At 47.0% G+C, this 19,166-nt stretch overlaps 1 protein-coding gene and 1 long non-coding RNA gene across 3 annotated transcripts in view; one reads left to right on the top strand and one right to left on the bottom strand.

Moving 5' to 3' along the window:
• Positions 1–16,125, top strand: part of LOC140404377 (uncharacterized) — a 32,329-nt gene extending 16,204 nt beyond the window's left edge. Inside the window, exon 3 of the long non-coding RNA XR_011938496.1 lies at positions 14,748–16,125. This is a non-coding gene — a long non-coding RNA (uncharacterized lncRNA). The remainder of the gene's footprint in view (positions 1–14,747) is intronic.
• The window catches only part of terb2 (telomere repeat binding bouquet formation protein 2), a 28,628-nt gene continuing 18,891 nt past the window's right edge, over positions 9,430–19,166 (bottom strand). Inside the window, exons 4-8 of one of the 2 annotated variants that reach the window (XM_072492815.1) lie at positions 16,841–16,980; positions 15,671–15,732; positions 14,608–14,708; positions 10,860–10,951; positions 9,430–9,723 (exon numbers count right to left, since the gene is read on the bottom strand). In XM_072492815.1, the coding sequence (XP_072348916.1) occupies positions 9,566–9,723; positions 10,860–10,951; positions 14,608–14,708; positions 15,671–15,732; positions 16,841–16,980 (553 nt within the window). In that variant the 3' untranslated portion in view covers positions 9,430–9,565. The remainder of the gene's footprint in view (positions 9,724–10,859; positions 10,952–14,607; positions 14,709–15,670; positions 15,733–16,840; positions 16,981–19,166) is intronic. The other variant, XM_072492816.1, reaches the window with a different exon arrangement.

Below are 19,166 nucleotides of genomic sequence, written 5' to 3'. Positions count from 1 at the left end.
GGTCGTGAAGGCAAAGGCTGCTGAGAATGAGGACGACACACAGGGCCTGGTGGTGAAAACGGAGATCCACGAGGCACAACACAAAAGATGTGTGGAAAGGCTGGAGGTGCTGGAGAATAATGCGAGGAGGAAGAACCTAAGGATTCTTGGTCTTCCTGAAGGTGCAGAAGGGGCGGACGTCGGGGCATATGTGAGCACGATGCTGCACTCGTTAATGGGATCGGAGGCCCCGACGGGTCCGCTGGAGGTGGAGGGAGCCTATCGGGTTATGGAGCGAAGACCGAGGGCTGGAGAAATTCCTCGAGCAATAGTGGTGAGATTTCTCCGATATAAGGACAGAGAGATGGTCCTCAGATGGGCAAAGAAAACTCGGAGCAGTAGGTGGGAGAATGCGGTGATCCGCGTATATCAAGATTGGAGTGCGGAGGTGGCGAGAAGGAGGGCAAGCTTTAATCGGGCCAAGGCGGTGTTGCATAAAAGGAAGGTCAAATTCGGAATGCTGCAACCGGCAAGACTGTGGGTCACACATCAAGGGAAACACCACTACTTCGAAACGGCAGATGAGCCGTGGACATTTACTGTCGAGGAGAAACTGGAGTGAGCGGGCCAGAAAAAGAACGTTTGGGACAAAAGTGGGGGGTTGAATTTGTGGGATGAAGGGGGGAAAAGGGGGAAGAGAGGACTTCCCAAGTTGTTAAACCTGCGACCCTGTAACTTCTCTCTCTTCCCCATGTCGTGGGGGAGGGGGTGAGGGAGGATGAGGAGCTGAGGGTGCCGGCCATTGGTGGCGGGGCCAAAAGGGAAGCGCGGGCTTTGTTCCCGCGCTATGGTAATCATGGCGGGAACAGGGAAGCAGGAAGGAGGGGGCCTCGCACAGTGTGAGCCGAGGTCATGGGGGGAAGCCGAGGTCGGCCAGAGTTTGCTGACTTCTGGGTATAACATGGGGGGTGCAATTACGTTAGCTTGGGATCTAGCGGGGCGGGGGGGGTTAACTGGGTTGCTGCTGCTGGGGAGAAGGGGGAGCTGGTATGGAAGGGGGGGTCGGGGCGGGGGGGGCGCCGCCTGGGGGGGATACAGCTACGTGGGAACCGGGTGAGGAGCTGGATTGAAAAAGGAAATGGCTAGTCGTCAAGGGGGGGGGGGGGGGGGGGGGGGTGGTGGGTAAAGAGCTCCCCAACCCGGTTGATCACGTGGAATGTGAGAGGGCTGAACGGGCCGATGAAGAGGGCACGGGTACTCGCACACCTAAAAAAACTTAAGGCAGATGTGGTTATGCTTCAGGAGACGCATCTGAAGCTGACAGACCAGGTTAGACTTCGCAAAGGATGGGTGGGGCAGGTGTTTCATTCGGGGCTAGATGCAAAAAACAGGGGGGTGGCCATACTAGTGGGGAAGCGGGTAATGTTTGAGGTAAAGACTATAGTGGCAGATAGTGGGGGCAGATACGTGATGGTGAGTGGCAAACTGCAAGGGGAGGCGGTGGTATTAGTGAACGTGTATGCCCCGAACTGGGATGATGCCAATTTTATGAGGCATATGTTAGGACGAATCCCGGACCTAGAAGTGGGAAAGTTGGTAATGGGTGGAGACTTTAATACGGTGCTGGACCCAGGGCTGGACAGATCGAGGTCCAGGACCGGAAGGAGGCCGGCTGCAGCTAGGGTGCTTAAGGATTTTATGGAGCAGATGGGAGGAGTAGATCCCTGGAGATTTAGTAGACCTAGGAGTAAGGAGTTTTCGTTTTTCTCCTATGTACACAAAGTATTTTCACAAATAGATTTTTTTGTTTTGGGAAGGGCACTGATCCCAAAGGTGACGGGGATGGAGTACGCGGCTATAGCCATCTCGGATCATGCTCCACACTGGGTGGACCTGGAGATAGGGGAAGAAAAACAACAGCTTCCACCCTGGAGAATGGACATGGGATTATTGGCAGATGAGGGTGTGTGTTTAAGGGTGAGGGGGTGTATTGAAAGGTACTTGGAACTTAATGATAATGGGGAGGTACAGGTGGGAGTGGTCTGGGAGGCACTGAAGGCAGTGGTTAGAGGGGAGCTGATATCTATTAGGGCACATAAAGGAAAGCAGGAGGGTAGGGAAAGGGAGCGGTTGTTGAAAGAACTTCTGAGGGTGGACAGACAATACGCGGAGGCACCGGAGGAGGGACTGTACAGGGAAAGGCAAAGGCTACATGTAGAATTTGACTTGTTGACTACGGGTAATGCAGAGGCACAATGGAGGAAGGCACAGGGTGTACAGTACGAATATGGGGAGAAGGCGAGTAGGTTGTTGGCCCACCAACTGAGGAAAAGGGGAGCAGCGAGGGAGATAGGGGGGGGTGAGAGATGAGGAGGGAGAGATGGAGCGGGGAGCGGAGAGAGTGAATGGAGTGTTCAAGGCATTTTATGAAAGATTATATGAAGCGCAGCCCCCGGACGGGAAGGAGAGAATGATGTGCTTTCTGGATCAGCTGGAATTTCCTAAGGTGGAGGAGCAGGAGAGAGTGGGGATGGGAGCACAGATTGAGACGGAGGAAGTAGTGAAAGGGATTGGGAGCATACAGGCGGGGAAGGCCCCGGGACCAGACGGATTCCCAGTTGAAATATATTGACTTGCTGGCCCCGCTACTGATGAGAACCTTTAATGAGGCGAGGGAAAGGGGGCAGCTGCCCCCGACTATGTCAGAGGCAACGATACCGCTCCTCCTAAAGAAGGAAAAAGACTCGCTGCACTGCGGGTCATACAGGCCCATTTCCCTCCTGAATGTGGATGCTAAGATTCTGGCCAAGGTAATGGCAATGAGGATAGAGGATTGTGTCCCGGGGGTGGTCCATGAGGACCAAACTGGGTTTGTGAAGGGGAGACAGCTGAATACAAATATACGGAGGCTGCTAGGGGTAATGATGATGCCCCCACCAGAGGGGGAAGCGGAGATAGTGGTGGCGATGGATGCCGAGAAAGCATTTGATAGAGTGGAGTGGGATTATTTGTGGGAGGTGTTGAGGAGATTTGGCTTTGGGGACGGGTATATCAGGTGGGTACAGTTGCTGTATAGGGCCCCGATGGCGAGCGTGGTCACGAATGGACGGGGGTCTGACTATTTTCGGCTCCATAGAGGGATGAGGCAGGGATGTCCTCTGTCCCCGTTATTGTTTGCATTGGCGATTGAACCCCTGGCCATAGCACTGAGGGGTTCCAGGAAGTGGAGGGGAGTACTTAAGGGGGGAGAAGAACACCGGGTATCTCTGTATACGGATGATTTGTTGCTATATGTGGCGGACCCGGCGGAAGGGATGCCAGAGATAATGCGGATACTTGGGGAGTTTGGGGATTTTTCAGGGTATAAACTGAACGGGGAAAAGTGAGTTATTTGTGGTGCATCCGGGGGAGCAGAGCAGAGAGATAGAGGATTTACCGTTGAGGAAGGTAACAAGGGACTTCCGGTACCTGGGGATCCAGATAGCCAAGAATTGGGGTACATTACATAGGCTCAATTTAACACAGTTGGTGGAACAGATGGAGGAGGATTTCAAGAGATGGGACATGGTGTCCCTGTCATTGGCAGGTAGGGTGCAGGCGGTTAAAATGGTGGTCCTCCCGAGATTCCTTTTTGTGTTCCAGTGCCTCCCGGTGGTGATCACGAAGGCTTTTTTCAAAAGAATTGAGAAGAGCATTATGAGTTTTGTGTGGGCTGGGAAGACCCCGAGAGTGAGGCGGGGATTCTTGCAGCGTAGTAGGGACAGGGGGGTCTGGCACTACCGAGCCTAAGTGAGTACTACTGGGCCGCCAATGTTTCAATGGTGTGTAAGTGGATGGGAGAAGGGGAGGGAGCGGCGTGGAAGAGATTGGAGAGGGCGTCCTGCAGGGGGACTAGCCTGCAAGCAATGGTGACGGCGCCGTTGCCGTTCTCACCAAAGAAATACACCACAAGTCCGGTGGTGGTGGCTACATTGAAAATTTGGGGGCAGTGGAGACGGCATAGGGGAGGGACGGGAGCTTCGGTGCGGTCCCCGATAAGAAACAATCATAGGTTCGTTCCGGGGAGAATGGATGGGGGATTTGAAGCATGGCAAAGAGCTGGGGTAGTACAATTAAGAGATCTATTTGTAGATGGGACGTTTGCGAGTCTGGGAGCGCTGACGGAGAAATATGGGTTGCCCCAAGGGAATGCATTTCGGTATATGCAATTGAGGGCTTTTGCGAGGCAACAGGTGAGGGAATTCCCGCAGCTCCCGACGCAGGAAGTGCAGGATAGAGTGATCTCAGAGACATGGGTGGGGGACGGTAAGGTGGCGGACATATACAGGGAGATGAGGGACGAGGGGGAGATCATGGTAGATGAGCTGAAGGGGAAATGGGAAGAAGAACTGGGGGAGGAGATTGAGGAGGGGCTGTGGGCTGATGCCCTACGTAGGGTAAACTCATCGTCCTCGTGTGCCAGGCTAAGCCTGATACAATTTAAGGTGCTACACAGGGCGCATATGACTGGAGCACGGCTTAGTAAATTTTTTGGGGTAGAGGATAGGTGTGCGAGATGCTCGAGAGGCCCAGCGAATCACACCTACATGTTTTGGTCATGTCCGGCACTACAGGGGTTCTGGGTGGAGGTGGCAAAGGTGCTTTCGAAGGTGGTGGGGGTCCGGGTCGAACCAAGCTGGGGGTTGGCTATATTTGGGGTTGCAGAAGAGCCGGGAGTGCAGGAGGCGAGAGAGGCTGACGTGTTGGCCTTTGCGTCCCTTGTAGCCCGGCGCAGGATATTGTTAATGTGGAAGGAAGCCAAACCCCCGGGTGTGGAGACCTGGATAAACGATATGGCAGGGTTTATAAAGTTAGAACGGATTAAGTTCGTGTTAAGGGGTTCGGCTCAGGGGTTCACAAGGCGGTGGCAACCGTTCGTCGACTACCTCACAGAAAGGTAGAGGGAATGGAAAAGAAGTAGACAACAGCAGCAACCCAGGGGGGAGGGGGGGGAAGGGCGGGGGAGAGGAATCGGACGGACTCTCAGGGATGTTATTGTATATGTATAGGTATTTGGTATATGTAATTGTATATTGGATTGTTGGATTGTATTTTTGGAGAGTATTTATTTTGGACAAGGCAGTTGCCATTTAGTTTTGTTTTTTTGTTTTTGTTTATATATTACTTATTTATTTGTTTAAAACTGGCCACGGTTATTTATATTGCTTTATTGTTGTGTAAAAGAAACACTACGTATTGTTAAGTTTGGCCAAAAAACTTGAATAAAATATATTTTAAAAAAAGAAAATAGTGACCATTACTTGCAGAGGAGGCTGAAGGGTTCGTGCAAATAAAAGGACTGGGGGTGAGATAAATGTGTTTTGTATTGGTTGGGTGACGTTTCTATGGAGGTGGGTGGGTGATTTCTGGTATTTGATGGGTTTATTGGGCAATGTTGTAGTTTTTTATGTGGAATTTTATTGTGGGGGTGGAGGGATTGGGGTTATCTGTTGTTCATGCCTCTTCCTTTGTTTTTTTCCAACTCCCTTCTCGGGTTATTAAAGTTGGAATTGCGGTGGGGGGGTTGGTTGGTGTTGCGCAATTTTTGGTGCCATATATAATACTGTGTGGGGCCACCACGAGCAAAAATAGTTAGTTAACGGGAGTGAAGGGATGGGGATATCTTCAACTCATACAGTGAGGGGGGGGTGTTTAAGTGTGAGCTCAGGGGTTTTGTTTTTGCGTTGGGTGGGATTCACCGGGGGATGGGGGAGGCATTTTTGATTGCCTGGTCGTTGCTTGCTGGGATGGATGGATGTGGTGTCGATGGGGAGGAAGGGTTGGGGGGAGGTGGGTTCATTTCCTGACAGCGGCTGGGAACTTTTCTTTGTTAGGTGAGTTGGGGGATTTGCCGGCCATCTTGGGTGGGCCTGGAGTCGGCTCTCCTTGACTGTCCAACAGGGTGGGAATGGCTGACTCTGGTACAGGTGGGGAGGGGATAGTCACCCCCCTCCCCCCCCCCCCCCATCCAGCTGGTCACATGGAACGAGAGGTGGGTTGATCGGTCCGGTAAAGAGATATTAGGTGTTTGCACACCTTAGGGGTTTGAAGGCCTATGTGTTGCTCTTGCCGGTAGCATAGTGGTTAGCACTGTTGCTTCACAGCTCCAGGGTCCCAGGTTCGATTCCCGGCTTGGGTCACTGTCTGTGTGGAATTTGCATGTTCTCCCCGTGTCTGTGTGGGTTTCCTCCGGGTGCTCCGGTTTCCTCCCATAAGTTTCAAAAGACGTGCTGTTAGGTGAATTGGACATTCTGAATTCTCCCTCAGTGTACCTGAACAGGCGCCGGAATGTGGCGACGAGGGGATTTTCACAGTAACTTCATTGCAGTGTTAATGTAAGCCTACTTGTGACAATAAAAATTATTATTATTATTATTTGCGAGTTAAAGATCAGTTAAGGTTACGAAAGGGTTGGGCGGAGCATGTATTTCATTCAGGATTTGATAGTAGGGCCTGGGGGCAGTGACCTTGATTAATAAGAAGGTAGCTTTTGCAGCGGCTAAGATTTGATCGGATCCAAATGGGAGGTATGTAATGGTCAGTGGGTTCTTGGAGAATGCTGGTCAGTGTATATGTCCCAAACTGGGATGACACAGCATTTGTCAAAAAGTTGCTGTCTTTGATCCCTGATTTGGACTGGCACCAGCTAATTCTGGGAGGGGACTTTAACTGTTTATTGGATCCTCGATTGGATAAGTCGAGGCCTAAGGTGGTGAGACTTTCGGGGGTGGCAAAGGTACGTTTGGCCTTTATGGAGCTGATGGGGAGGGGGGGAAACAGAATTGTGGAGATTTTTACACCTGGATAAGAAGGATTTTTTTCTTTCCTCAGGTACATTAGGTATAGTTAGGATCGATATCTTTGTGGTAAGTAGGTCCCTGCTATCGGGGGTGGTTGGGGCAGGATATTCGGCGATAGTGATCTCTGGTCACATTGGTGATTTGGATGTGGGGTCGGGCCCCGCTCAGTGCCCCCCCTGGAGGCTGGAGACAGGGTGGTACTGGGGGGTGGAGTCCGTGTGGAGAAAGATGGAGAGGAGTGCCTGTAGAGGTTCCAGTTCCAGTTTGAGAGCACCTTCCGTTCTCCCCGGCAAAATGACCTTCCAGTCCGGTGGTGGTGGCCACCTTGAGAATATAGAGACCGTTTAAGCACCATTTTAAGCTGGGTGCTATGTCATTGTTGGTCCCAATCTGTGAAAATCATCGTTTTCTACCAGCGGCTTTGGACTCATCATTTGGAACATGGAGGGAGAAGGGCTAGAGAGGTTGTTTATTGATGGAAAGTTCGCTGATTTTTGAGGTGTGGTTGGGCAAATACCGGCTTCCGAGAGTTGACCTCTTTCAGTATTATCAGGTACGTGATTGTATCCCTTCCCTTTTTTCCCTTCCCTTTGCCATCCCCGTGCCCTCGTTCATGGAAAGGATTTGTTTGGTGGTTGATGTAGAGGAAGGGAAGATGTCGGATATTTATAGTCGGCTTGTGCCGATGGAGCAGGTTCCACTAGATGAGGTCAAGAGGAAGTGGGAGGGGGAGCTAGGCCAGGTGGTTGAGAGGAGGTTGTGGAGCAAGGCTCCATACAGAGTCAACTACACCTCCTCGTGCACTAGGCGCAGCCTGATTCAGTTTAAGGTGGTTCATAGGGACATCTGACCAGAGCACGGATGAGCGGGTTCTTCTCGGAAGTAGATGATAGGTGTGAGCGGTGTTCTAGGGGTCCACGCATAAGATGCACATGTTCTGGTCTTGTTCGAAGCTAATGAGCTTTTGGGTCTCGGTCTTCAGCACCATGACCTTCTTCAGCACCATGGCCTTCTTCAGCACCATGGCCTTCTTCAGCACCATGACCTTCTTCAGCACCATGGCCTTCTTCAGCACCATGACCTTCTTCGGCGCCATGACCTTCTTCAGCACCATGGCCTTCTTCAGCACCATGACCTTCTTCAGCACCATGGCCTTCTTCAGCACCATGACCTTCTTCAGCACCATGACCTTCTCCAGCACCATGACCTTCTTCAGCACCATGACCTTCTTCAGCACCATGACCTTCTCCAGCACCATGGCCTTCTTCAGCACCATGACCTTCTTCAGCACCATGACCTTCTTCGGCGCCACGACAGGAATATTTGGGGTTGAGGTGGAATTTTGCCCTTTGGTGGCTATCTTTGGGGTTTCAGATTTACCAGAGCTGCAGATGGAGGTGAAGGCAGAAGCCCTTGCCATCGCCTCGCTTATGGTCCGAAGATGAGTTCTGTTTGGATGGAGGTCTCTTACATTTAGAAATAGTCAAGCATATCTTGAGGGGGTCGACGGAAGGGTTCTACCTAAGGTAGCAGCCGTTCATGTCCTACTTCAGGGTCACCATCAGATTTTTTTGGGGGGGGGCGGTGGGTTGAAATATTTCAATTGTTGTATGAATATGGTTGTGAAGGTGTTATATTGGAAAAACTTTTCTTAATAATCTGTTTTTAAATAAAGAGATTGAAATGAATGAAATTAGGCTTAATAACATTTTTGGGTGCAATCCGGATTTCGTCATTGGGAGCAGGCCGGGTGAATCTCAATTTTGGCCTTTCCCGCTATTCACCCGGCGCACCCGGATTTGCACCGGGCGCAATGCGGTGGGTGAATCACGCCCTCCGTCTGGTCAGTGTACTTCTTTACGATTCTGACATAGGACTAGATGGCATTCTGTCCAACTTTGCTGACAATGGTAAAATAAGAGGCATAACAAATAATTTGAATGATCGATGCTAGCTGCAGGGGATATCATAAGGTAGTGGAACAAACAAAAAGTGGCAGGTGGAATTCAATGTCAGTAAATGATAGGTGGCATTTTTTGGTAACCAAATTACCAGGCCTTTAATGGGCAAATTGAACTTGGGGGCTCAGATTGACAAACCATCAATAGCGCCTCAGAGAATAAAGAAATATTTATGTATATGTTTACCTGCACTTTGCACAATGTCCGAAAACAACCACAATCAAGTATTTAGAGGTCGTCACTTTTAGTAGCCAATTTGTGCACTCCAAGGTCCCACAAACAGCAACAGCAAAACAGCCAAATAATCAGTTTTAGTGACATTGGTTGAGAGGTAACTGTTGAGACAGGTTACAGGAAAGAACAGCCCTGCTCTCCAAATGGTTAATTCAGTACTGCGCTGAAATATCAGCCTAATCTCTGGAGTGAGATTTGAACCCACAACCTTGTGACTCAGGGATAAGCAGGCCGCTGCGCCAAGTACGATCCTGTTATGAGTTAGAGGTTAGACACTAACAGAGAGGATTCCAATTCTGTATTTTTATGTAATTCTATGTAAAAATTTGAAGGTTATTCTTCTGATCTGATGTGGTATTGTATTTTAGCAACATTAGATATATTAATGAAAACATAGCAGAATCGAAGCGAAACAGTTTATGTAATAAACAAAGGTTTTCTTTAATCTCTGTTCTTCTGGCAGTGAGTGAAACACAACAGGCTACACCAAGGTTTATTACCCTCACTGATAATTAAGTAAATTCTTGCAGCTGGAAATTATTTCAGTCCTATTTAATTTGTATGAATGAAACTGTGGTTCCTGTTTTTGCTTTTCAAAACTGAGAAAATGTTTTCTCTCTGAACGCAACACACTGAATAACCTGCACAGCCCGGAATGAAGTCGTATAAATTTCCTGAGTACTTCTTCAGCTCGTCAATGGAGATAAAACCTGGCCAGAAGTAACAAAACAAATTACTAGTTGAAACAAAATTGTTCCCCTTCACCACTTTCCTTGTAGACATAGCATTAATCCACTACACACTTGTATGCCTTGGGCAAACGATGCTGGCAATTGTATTAACGTTTAATTGCCTAATTTTAGATAGATTTAAATGCAAAATGAAATTTCAGATACATCCGATATATAACATTTATTTTAGCCATTTTAAGTATTGGAAGATTTACAATCCTAGAACATCTAAGAAACCAATTTCTATTTCTTTACACCATATTAAGTAAGCTTTGTAATAAAAACAGAAACTATTGGAAATACTCAGCAGGTCAGGCAGCATCAGTGAAGTGAGAAACAGAGCGAATGCTTCAGCTCTTTCATCAGCACTGGTTTTGAGCAAGTCAAAGGTAAGGATGGTGGGCTCTTAGCGCAACGTGGACGGATGATTCAGGTAATTTAGTGTTGTGATGTGCTAATGACAATCGGCAACAGGAAATCAAGAGGTGTGGCCCGTCATTGATGGGTGAAATGTGCAATTGCTTCCTTGTTTACGTAGTCGGAAATCCTGCTTTGGGACCTCTCATGAGATTTAGCTCTCGTGCCCAGCATTGTGCTGGCCCTGATTGGGAATGGAAAATCCCAGCCAAAGACTTTCTCAAAGTTTTCCCTACAGCACCATTCACCAACCATGGTAATAAAAGGGGGTACTGCAAAGATAAGCCGTGGTGAGAAACAGACATTTTGATAGTGTGAAACATAAGAGGAAGAATTAATAGCTGAAAGGAGTAAAAGAATCAGAGGACCAGCCATATGGATGGCGAGAGTGGTGTGTGTGTGTGTGTGGGGATGGTGGGGGGGGGGGGGATACTGGGACATAAGAGGAACTGTTCTGCTCTTCTTGGAACAGTGCAATGAGATTTGTTGCATCCACTCAACACGGAGATGGGACTTCAATTGAATGACACATCCAAACATGCTGAACTTTTACCATGGATTAAGAAGTATAATGCAGTTTGAACCCAACACCATCTAACTCATAGGAAAAAAGTATCATCAAACTTACACTACAAAACTAACTAAAATCAATATACTTTCCCAGCATTGATGAATTATAAATCCAATCTAATTCTTACCAGTAACCATGTTGTTCACAGGGTACATCTGTTGAACATGGCATGTTGCAGCTTCAAATGATGGTGTTTCAATGACTAAATTCTGAGTTCTGCTTTGAAAATGTTATGCAGCAACATTTTAGAACAATCATCAAATGTTTGTGCATCCATGAAATACTAAAAACATACGTTATGACATTTAGGATTGATAAAGTGACGGAAGCTGATGCACCCCACAGAATTAATGCCAGCTTCCCATGTTGTTGGTTGCCTATATTGCACCTGATGTGTTTAGCAAATCCCAATGTGGCAAGACATCAACGAGAGCACGGGGAGCCCATACATGATGTTAAACAAAATCATAGAAAATGTTTAAATTAAGGGATTTTCCATAATACATTATGAATACTTGCAGGATGCTTTAGTGACGATGGTGCATTGGTTAGCACTGCTGCCTCACAGCGCCAGGGACCAGGGCCAATTCCAGCCTTGGGTGACTGTGTGGCGTTCTCCCCGTGTCTGTGTGGGTTTCCTCCGGGGGCTCCGATTTCCTCCCACAGTCCAAAGATGTGTAGGTTAGGTGGATTGGCCATGCTATATTGCCACTTTGTGTCCAAAGATGTGCGTGTTAGATAGGGTTATGGAGATAGGCGGGGAAGTAGGCCTAGGTAAGGTGCTCTTTCAGAGGGTCAGTGCAGACTCAATGGGCTGAATAGCCTCCTTCTGCACTGTAAGAATTCTATGGATTTAGCTAAACGTTCATTTGGAAAGCAGACCAACAGTCTCCTTAGGGTGGGGCAAATTTTAATTCTGGGTGTTCCCCCCTGTAGAAAATGTCATCCTCTCCTCTTCTCCAGCATTCCACAGAACCTTTCCCCCTACTGACCTATTCTTTAATGGGAACTTAGTGCCTCACTAGTGATGTGTTGGGTGCTCTGCTACACAGACGAACCAACACGGTTGCGAATGGTACAACTCAGTTTTATTACTAACATTTATTTACAGTGGTAAACTGGTTACTGAGGTTCGATCATAACCCTAGAATCTGTGGACCTATTCCTAATACTATCTTGTAGTGGCACTCAGCACATGGTGGATGTCTGAGTGGCTTGCTATGAGCTCTGTGCCCTGAGCTGTCTCCTACTGGAATGTCCAGGAAGTGTTGTGTTCCCTGTTTTGTACTGTGTATGCTCTTGCCTGTGATTGGCTGTGGTGTTGTGTGTGTGTTGATTGGGCCGATGATCTGTCCATCAGTATGTATGTATGTTTGTGCTATGATGTTTACCTGAATATCATGACAACTAGCAAAAAGTAAGTGATCCACAGCTCTCGAAGCCTTGACAGCCCTGATGCGATCGTCCTTAACACTTTGCAACTTTCAGAATATCACGTACTACGTGCCATGAATACCATGAAAAGATTTAAACCGTCTCTCTCGACTAATCCAATGTTGCTACATTGTAAGATTGCCCATCCGACTTCCAATACTGGATGAACAGAAATTTCCTCTGATTCAATACCGGGAAGACTGAAGTCATTGCTTTCAGTCCCCCTCATCAAGCCCCAATCATTTGCCCGCCTGTGCCTCACATCTTCCTAGCTCCTCCAGCCGCTTAACCCTCCAGGATCTCTATTTTCATCTAATTCTGGTCTCACGAGCATCCACAACTTTAATCTCTCCACCACCGGTAGCGGTGCCTTTAGTTGCGTCAGCCTCAAGCTCTGGAATTCTCTCCCTAAACCCTCTCCGTCCTTCTCTCTCTTTCACTTCCCTCCTTTAAGACAATCCTTAAAACCTACATCTTTGAACAAACATTTGGTCATTTGACCTAATGTCACCTTGTGTGTCACTGTATTCATATTTTTGGACTCTATTATGGTAAAGGTGAAGTTTTTTGTTGTTGTCATGTGAAGACAACTTACACATAAATAAAAATAATAATAATCTTTATTAGTGTCACCAGTAGGCTTACATTGACACTGCAATGAAGTAACTGAAAATCCCCTTGTTGCCACATTCCGGCGCCTGTTCGGGTACACGGAGGGAGAATTCAGAATGTCCAATTCACCCAACAGCACGTCTTTTGGAACTTATGGGAGGAAACCGGAGCGCCCGGAGGAAACCCACGCAGACACGGGGAGAACGTGCAGACTCCGCACAGACAGTGACCCAAGCAGGGAATCGAACCTGGGACCCTGGAACTGTGAAGCAACAGTTCTAACCACTGTGCTACCATGTCACCCCTCATAATCCTGAGGTGACCTGGTCTCTCCTGAAGGAGAAGTACACAGCTCCCAATCGAGGAGAAATTCCACACCAATTAGCCAATAATTACCTCAGAGAACACCTATTCCAATCACTGTCCCGCAGCCAGTGCTTTAACACTGACTTTAAGGGGCAGGCCAACTAAACATTCTGGCAGCTAAACAAATGGCAGCACAGTAGCACAGTGTCTTCACAGCACCAGGGTCCCAGGTTCAATTCCCCGCTGGGTCATTGTCAGTGCAGAGTTTGCACATTCTCCCGTGTCTGTGTGGGTTTCCTCTGGGTGCTCCGGTTTCCTCCCACAGTCCAAAGACATGCAGGTTAGGTGGATTGGCCGCGCTAAATTGCCCTCAAGTGTCCAAAAAGGTTGGGAGGGATTATTGGGTTATGGGAATAGGGTGGAAGTGAGGGCTTAAGTTGGCCTCCTTCTGTACTGTATGTTCTATGTATGAACTAGACTACCCATCAGCAAATGTAAAAACTGTAAAAGTCACCACAGTCCCACAGGGTGCTCTCCCCTTTGACGGCTGATGAGTGGTGATTTAAGCTGAGGACCACCACACCTCAGGCGAGGGGCAAAGTTGAGAAGGCGGGGCCATCGTGAATAAACTCAGCCAGTATGGGAATTGAACCCACAATGTTGGTATCACTCCACGTCACGAACCAGCCATCCAGCCAATTGAGCTAACCGACCCCCACAATGCTACTTTGAATCAGCAAGGTTTTAATGACATTTGAAACAAATAACATGGACCAACACTCTAATGTATCCAGTACTAGGTCATAATAAATTATTTGTGTGAAATTTAAGCCTAACAATGTATATTTTATCAATTAAATGCATAATCAGAGGGTTCTGATATTGTACAATGATTCCATTAAGTGCTGAAAGCAAGTGTGGCTAGGGAGAATTAATTTATTTTAAGAAAACTGGATTTAAAAGATAGCTTTTTGGCATTTTTCCACAGCAACAGTCAGAATGGACTCCTTATAATCCATAACTTAATTTTAATTAAGAGATGAACTCAAAGTCCTAGATATGTAATTGGAAAATATAAATGAGGATATCTAGTAATTAGGCACTTAAGCGTATAGGTTAGGCATAACCAAAATTTCCAGCAATCATCACTTGCATACACTGAAAGGAGAATTCAAAATTAAGGAAAAATGTGTTTGACAGAAGCGATATTCTTCTGTATTACAGAAATTTAGAGTCTGTATATTTATTAACTGTTAACGCAGGCAACATCGAGTTAAAGCGGGCATTGATATATCATGCATGTTTGTACGTTTTATTTTGTTGAAGATAAGTTATCGGGAGAGTTTTAATATTGGATTATAAAGGAAAAGAAGATTTCCCCATAATTGCACCTTTCACAACCACTGGATATTTTAGAGTGCATTACAGCCAAGGAGATATCACAGAATAATAACGTAGGAAATTTGTGTCTTAAACAGAAAGAGTGCCTTTAATGAAGATAGTGGGAAATTGAAATGGCAAACCTGTATCCATTGTTAGCAGCACCGTGGTCCATTCTTCGCAGTTCTGGGCTGTGGCAGATTCCAGGTGTCCTCATTTTTGAAATACCTCCTCTCTTATGTGGCTTAATAATAATAATAATAATCTTTTATTGTCATACTAGGCTTACATTAACACTGCAAATGAGGTTACTGTGAAAAGCTCCTAGTCGCCACATTCCGACAGAGGGAGGATTCAGATTATCCAAACTGCCTAACAAGCACGTCTTTCAGGACCTGTGGGAGGAAACCGGAGCACCCGGAGGAAACCCACGCAAACACAGGGAGAACATGCAGACTCCGCACAGGCAGTGACCCAAGCCAGGAATCGAACCTGGGACCCTGGAGCTGTGAAGCAACAGTGCTACCCACTGTGCTACAGTGCTGCCCTCTTGTGTTAGAATTGAAAGCAACAGTCACGATCTTACAGCAACTGTCACGGTCCTACAGCAACTGTACATAAACGACCTACATAATGTGTAACATTTTCATTGCCTGTAAGTGCTGCCTACCTGTCTGCAGATATATATGGAGCATGTGTGTATGTCAATACATATACATTTGTTTGAAGCTAATTATAGCCTGTTTTTTGGTTGTGGAGTCGCTGGGGGTGCCAGCATGTCAGCAGGAAGATTGAGAAACAGTTCAGCAATTAAGGGAAGAGGACAAGCACATGGAGAATTTGAAAGGGATCTCGTACACCTTAGTTTTCAATATGAAGGCAATGTGGAAAGCAAGCAGAATGATGGGGCCTGCTGGAACAGCAGTGACTAAATTCAGTAATCTAGCATGCAGCCTCATTCAATGAGCATATGATTCAGAAAATTACTGTCAAAGTATCGTAGATCAATCTTTGACTCCACACTCCTGTCAAGCAAAGGTCACACTGGTCTACAATCACTGAATGTATTCTTACAAGTCTCTAGAGGTTACACTGAGGCTCTTTATTGTATTTCATTTTGAATACTGTGCGAGACTACTTCAGTACGTCAATTTGTTTTCAAAGTAGCTGAGGAATGAAGCACAAAATGGATGTAAATCACCTCACCTGCTGAGACTGCAAAGGATTTTCTTGCTCCCAAATGAAATTTCCAACCGCTGCTCTGATTTCTTACGATAGTTAAAAGGAAATAAATGTCAAATATTCCAAATGTAAACTCCGCTATGAATATACAAAAGGATGGAGAAGTAGAAGTCCATTTCTTTCACAGACCAATTACAATTGACTCCATCATCCATCCAATTCCCTGGAAGTTCTATACCAACACTCTTCGGTCCTGAATGCAATTAACAAAATATGCTGAATTTACCAGACATCCTCTATTCAAGCCGCAATGACTCCCATTCCCTATGCTATGCCTACATGGTCCAACTTTCTGAACTACTCTAATATTGCTGTGCACAGGCAAAATGGCAGAGGTGCTGGAGGGTCGCAGATACATACTGCCGAATAGGAAAGTGAAAACTTTAAAAAGCATATAACAAATCATATTTTATAATTAAAAGCCCCAAAATAACTCTGTTTGTTCCCCGCTGTCATTTTTAATGGTATTGGTTTTTTTTCACTTTCCATAGAACTTTGCTAATTGAACAAAAGCAAGAGGCCGGAAATCTGAAATTACAGTTCTATCCCTCTTCGGTTCTGTAGAAGGGACATGTGGGCTTGAAACGTTGGCGGAATCTTCTGGTACCACCGACGGCGAACCCCCGGGGTTCATAAAACGGGACATCCCGTTGGCATCGGCAGGATCGGAACATCCTAATGGCAGCCAATGGCGGTCACCCTCGCCTCCGTGAAACACGCTGCGGGTGCATGCAGATAATCCCACCCGTTAACTCTGTTTCTTAACGTTTTAACACACTAATCAGCAACAGCAATGTTATTTTGTTCACATTCTACTTTCACTTACCTACTGTCATCTCACCATGTTACAGTGAATTTAACAAATGCAGGCCTTCTGAAGCCCATTGATCTTTGCATTTGGGCTAAGGGAAAAAAATCCATCATTCTAAAGATGTGCCCCGTCCATTACGTTTGCCTAAACCAGTCAAGTCTCACATTATCTTCTTTTAGCCCCAACCACGGTTTTATTGTTTATTTCCCAAGGATTCTTCCAGTTTAACCCGAACTCAAAATCCCTGATGCCTCCTCGCAATCGCTAAAGATGAGATCAATGTTTACAATATTAATGATCTCACTTATCAGCTGAGCACTAACCTTCATGAAGACAAGATGGAGGAAGCAGAAAGTGACCCATAGCTACACTGTCCTTGAGCCCAGACTCCTCACATGCTGATAGGTAGCTAGCATGAAAAACTGTAGCCTTGTCCTCCACAAAGTCCAAACTCTCAAAGATTCTAAAATGATAAAACAATGACTATATGAATCAGCCCCTGAAGCCGAATTACATTGAAACTTAAAGCTAGCCCAAAGAAGTAACTAATTTTGTTTAAATATTCTTATTCCATTATCCACTTCTTATTACTGCTTCACGGAATTTTTAAGATCCATAAGGTACCAGCAAGTTTCTCTCTCAAAAAATGAAATTAATAGAATTGTCTACAAAACATAAATAATATTATCGTTAGCTGGCCAGATACCAGCATACGATTTCCTGGCTCTGTACTCCGAAATTTCGAGACAGGTTTGATTGCTGGCCAGTATGGGGAACGTACTCCAAAATTTAAAGACACAGCAATCGGAGACAGTTTCTTGCACCTTGACATCATTTGTGATTGCCTTACATTAGAGGTACAAATGCCTGGGTAAGTCTCCAACAATGGGCCTGAATTTTATTCTCCAACCTGCTGTCAGGTTGGTAGGCCGCACTGGGGGAGGTTAGGGGGGGGGGGGCGCTCGATTGTCAAGTAAGGTGGATGGGCGTCCCGCTAGATTCTTGCTCACCCCGATCTCTCTACAATTTTATACTGGGGTGGGCGGGGCCTCGGATAGGCCGCCCACCCTTGCAGGATGAGAAACCCACCATCCAAAATATCCTACCCCCCCCCCCCCATCCAAAAAATCTCCCCTCCCTCCTCCATTGCACATAGTACAAGAATGAGTGTAAAATCCACCTTTTTCCTGTTGGCCGCAATGACTGGTTTTCGCGCAGTCACATCTGCTCCCTGCCTCATTAATTATGTGCAGACAAGGGGCGGCATGTGGCACAGTGATTAGCACTGGGACTGCGGTGCTGAGGACCCGGGTTCGAATCCTGACCCTGGGTCACTGTCCGTGTGGAGTTTGCACCTTCTCCCCATGTCTGTGTGGGTTTCACCCCCACAACCCAAAGATGTACAGGATAGGTGGATTGGCCACGCAAAATTGCCCCTTAATTGGAAAAAAATTATTGGGTACTCTAAAGTTATTATTAAAAAATTATGTGCATACACGAAACATGCCAAGTCACTGGTGTCTGGTCTCTGAATCGCCCACTCAGCTCACCGCTTCCTCACTCCGGGTACCATAAACAGCACCCCCCCCCCCCCCCTGCACAGTTTTGTCAATGTCTGCAGCCCAGGACTGCTCCACGGAAGATATGGCTCTCAAAGGGAAGCACCTCACTGGAGTGCCTGTTGACAGTTGAGGGCTGCCGATGTCTTGTACCCTTACTTTGCTTTCAGGCAGTCCAGCAAGCTCACAAATCTGGCTTGGGAAGTGGTGGAAGTGATGGTCAGTGCCAAGGTCAGTGTCTGTTCCGCCGGGGTAAGTCAACCATCTCATTGCTCTCAAATCACACATTCACCGGCATCTCACTCACTGCCAGTTCAAGGGACGTCACCACTCACTCACACACCCTCACAATTCTTGGTGGGCACAGTAAGAAGTCTTACAACACCAGGTTAAAGTCCAACAGGTTTGTTTCGAATCACTAGCTTTCGGAGCGCTGCTCCTTCCTCAGGTCAATTCTTGGTGGCACAGTGGTTAGCACTGCTGCCTCACAGCGCCAGGGACCCGGGTTCAATTCCGGCCTTGGTTGACTGTTTGTGTGGAGGTTGCACTTTCTCCCTGTTTCTGTGTGGGTTTCCTCCGGGTGCTCCGCTTTCCTCCCACAGTTCAAAGATATGCAGGTTAGGTTGATTGGCCATGGTAAATTGTCCCTTGGTGCTCAAAGGTTAGATGGGGTTACGGATTTAGGGGGAAGTGGGGCTAGGTAGAGTGTTCTTTCAGAGGGTCAATGCATATTGGATGGGCTGAATTATTCTATGATCCCCATCTGCCGCCATCTCCTGTGGAGCTTGTATCGTCATCCCATCTATGACTCCACTTACCACCCACATTTGTGGGGTATCCTTATCATCGGCCCTGACTCACATCTTGCTTAAACTCACAATAGGAGGGAGACATGCCAGATTAGGGTCGGAGTGCCTGACATCAAGGTCCTCATCGAGTTTGAAAACCGTGCCGTAGAGCATGCCAAAGAGGAACATTGTCTGTGCCTGCACCAACTCTGTGGTGGGTGAGTGCCTACATCAACTCATCCATCAGAGAACCATAGCATGAGTGTAATATCCTGTTTTAGAGTGGCCAGCCATGCACTAAT

Source organism: Scyliorhinus torazame, chromosome 30 (genome assembly GCF_047496885.1).
Source record: "Scyliorhinus torazame isolate Kashiwa2021f chromosome 30, sScyTor2.1, whole genome shotgun sequence".
NCBI classification, from domain to species: domain Eukaryota; kingdom Metazoa; phylum Chordata; class Chondrichthyes; order Carcharhiniformes; family Scyliorhinidae; genus Scyliorhinus; species Scyliorhinus torazame.
The sequence above is the reverse complement of the archived record's forward strand: the minus strand, read 5'-3'. Positions and strand labels throughout refer to the sequence as shown.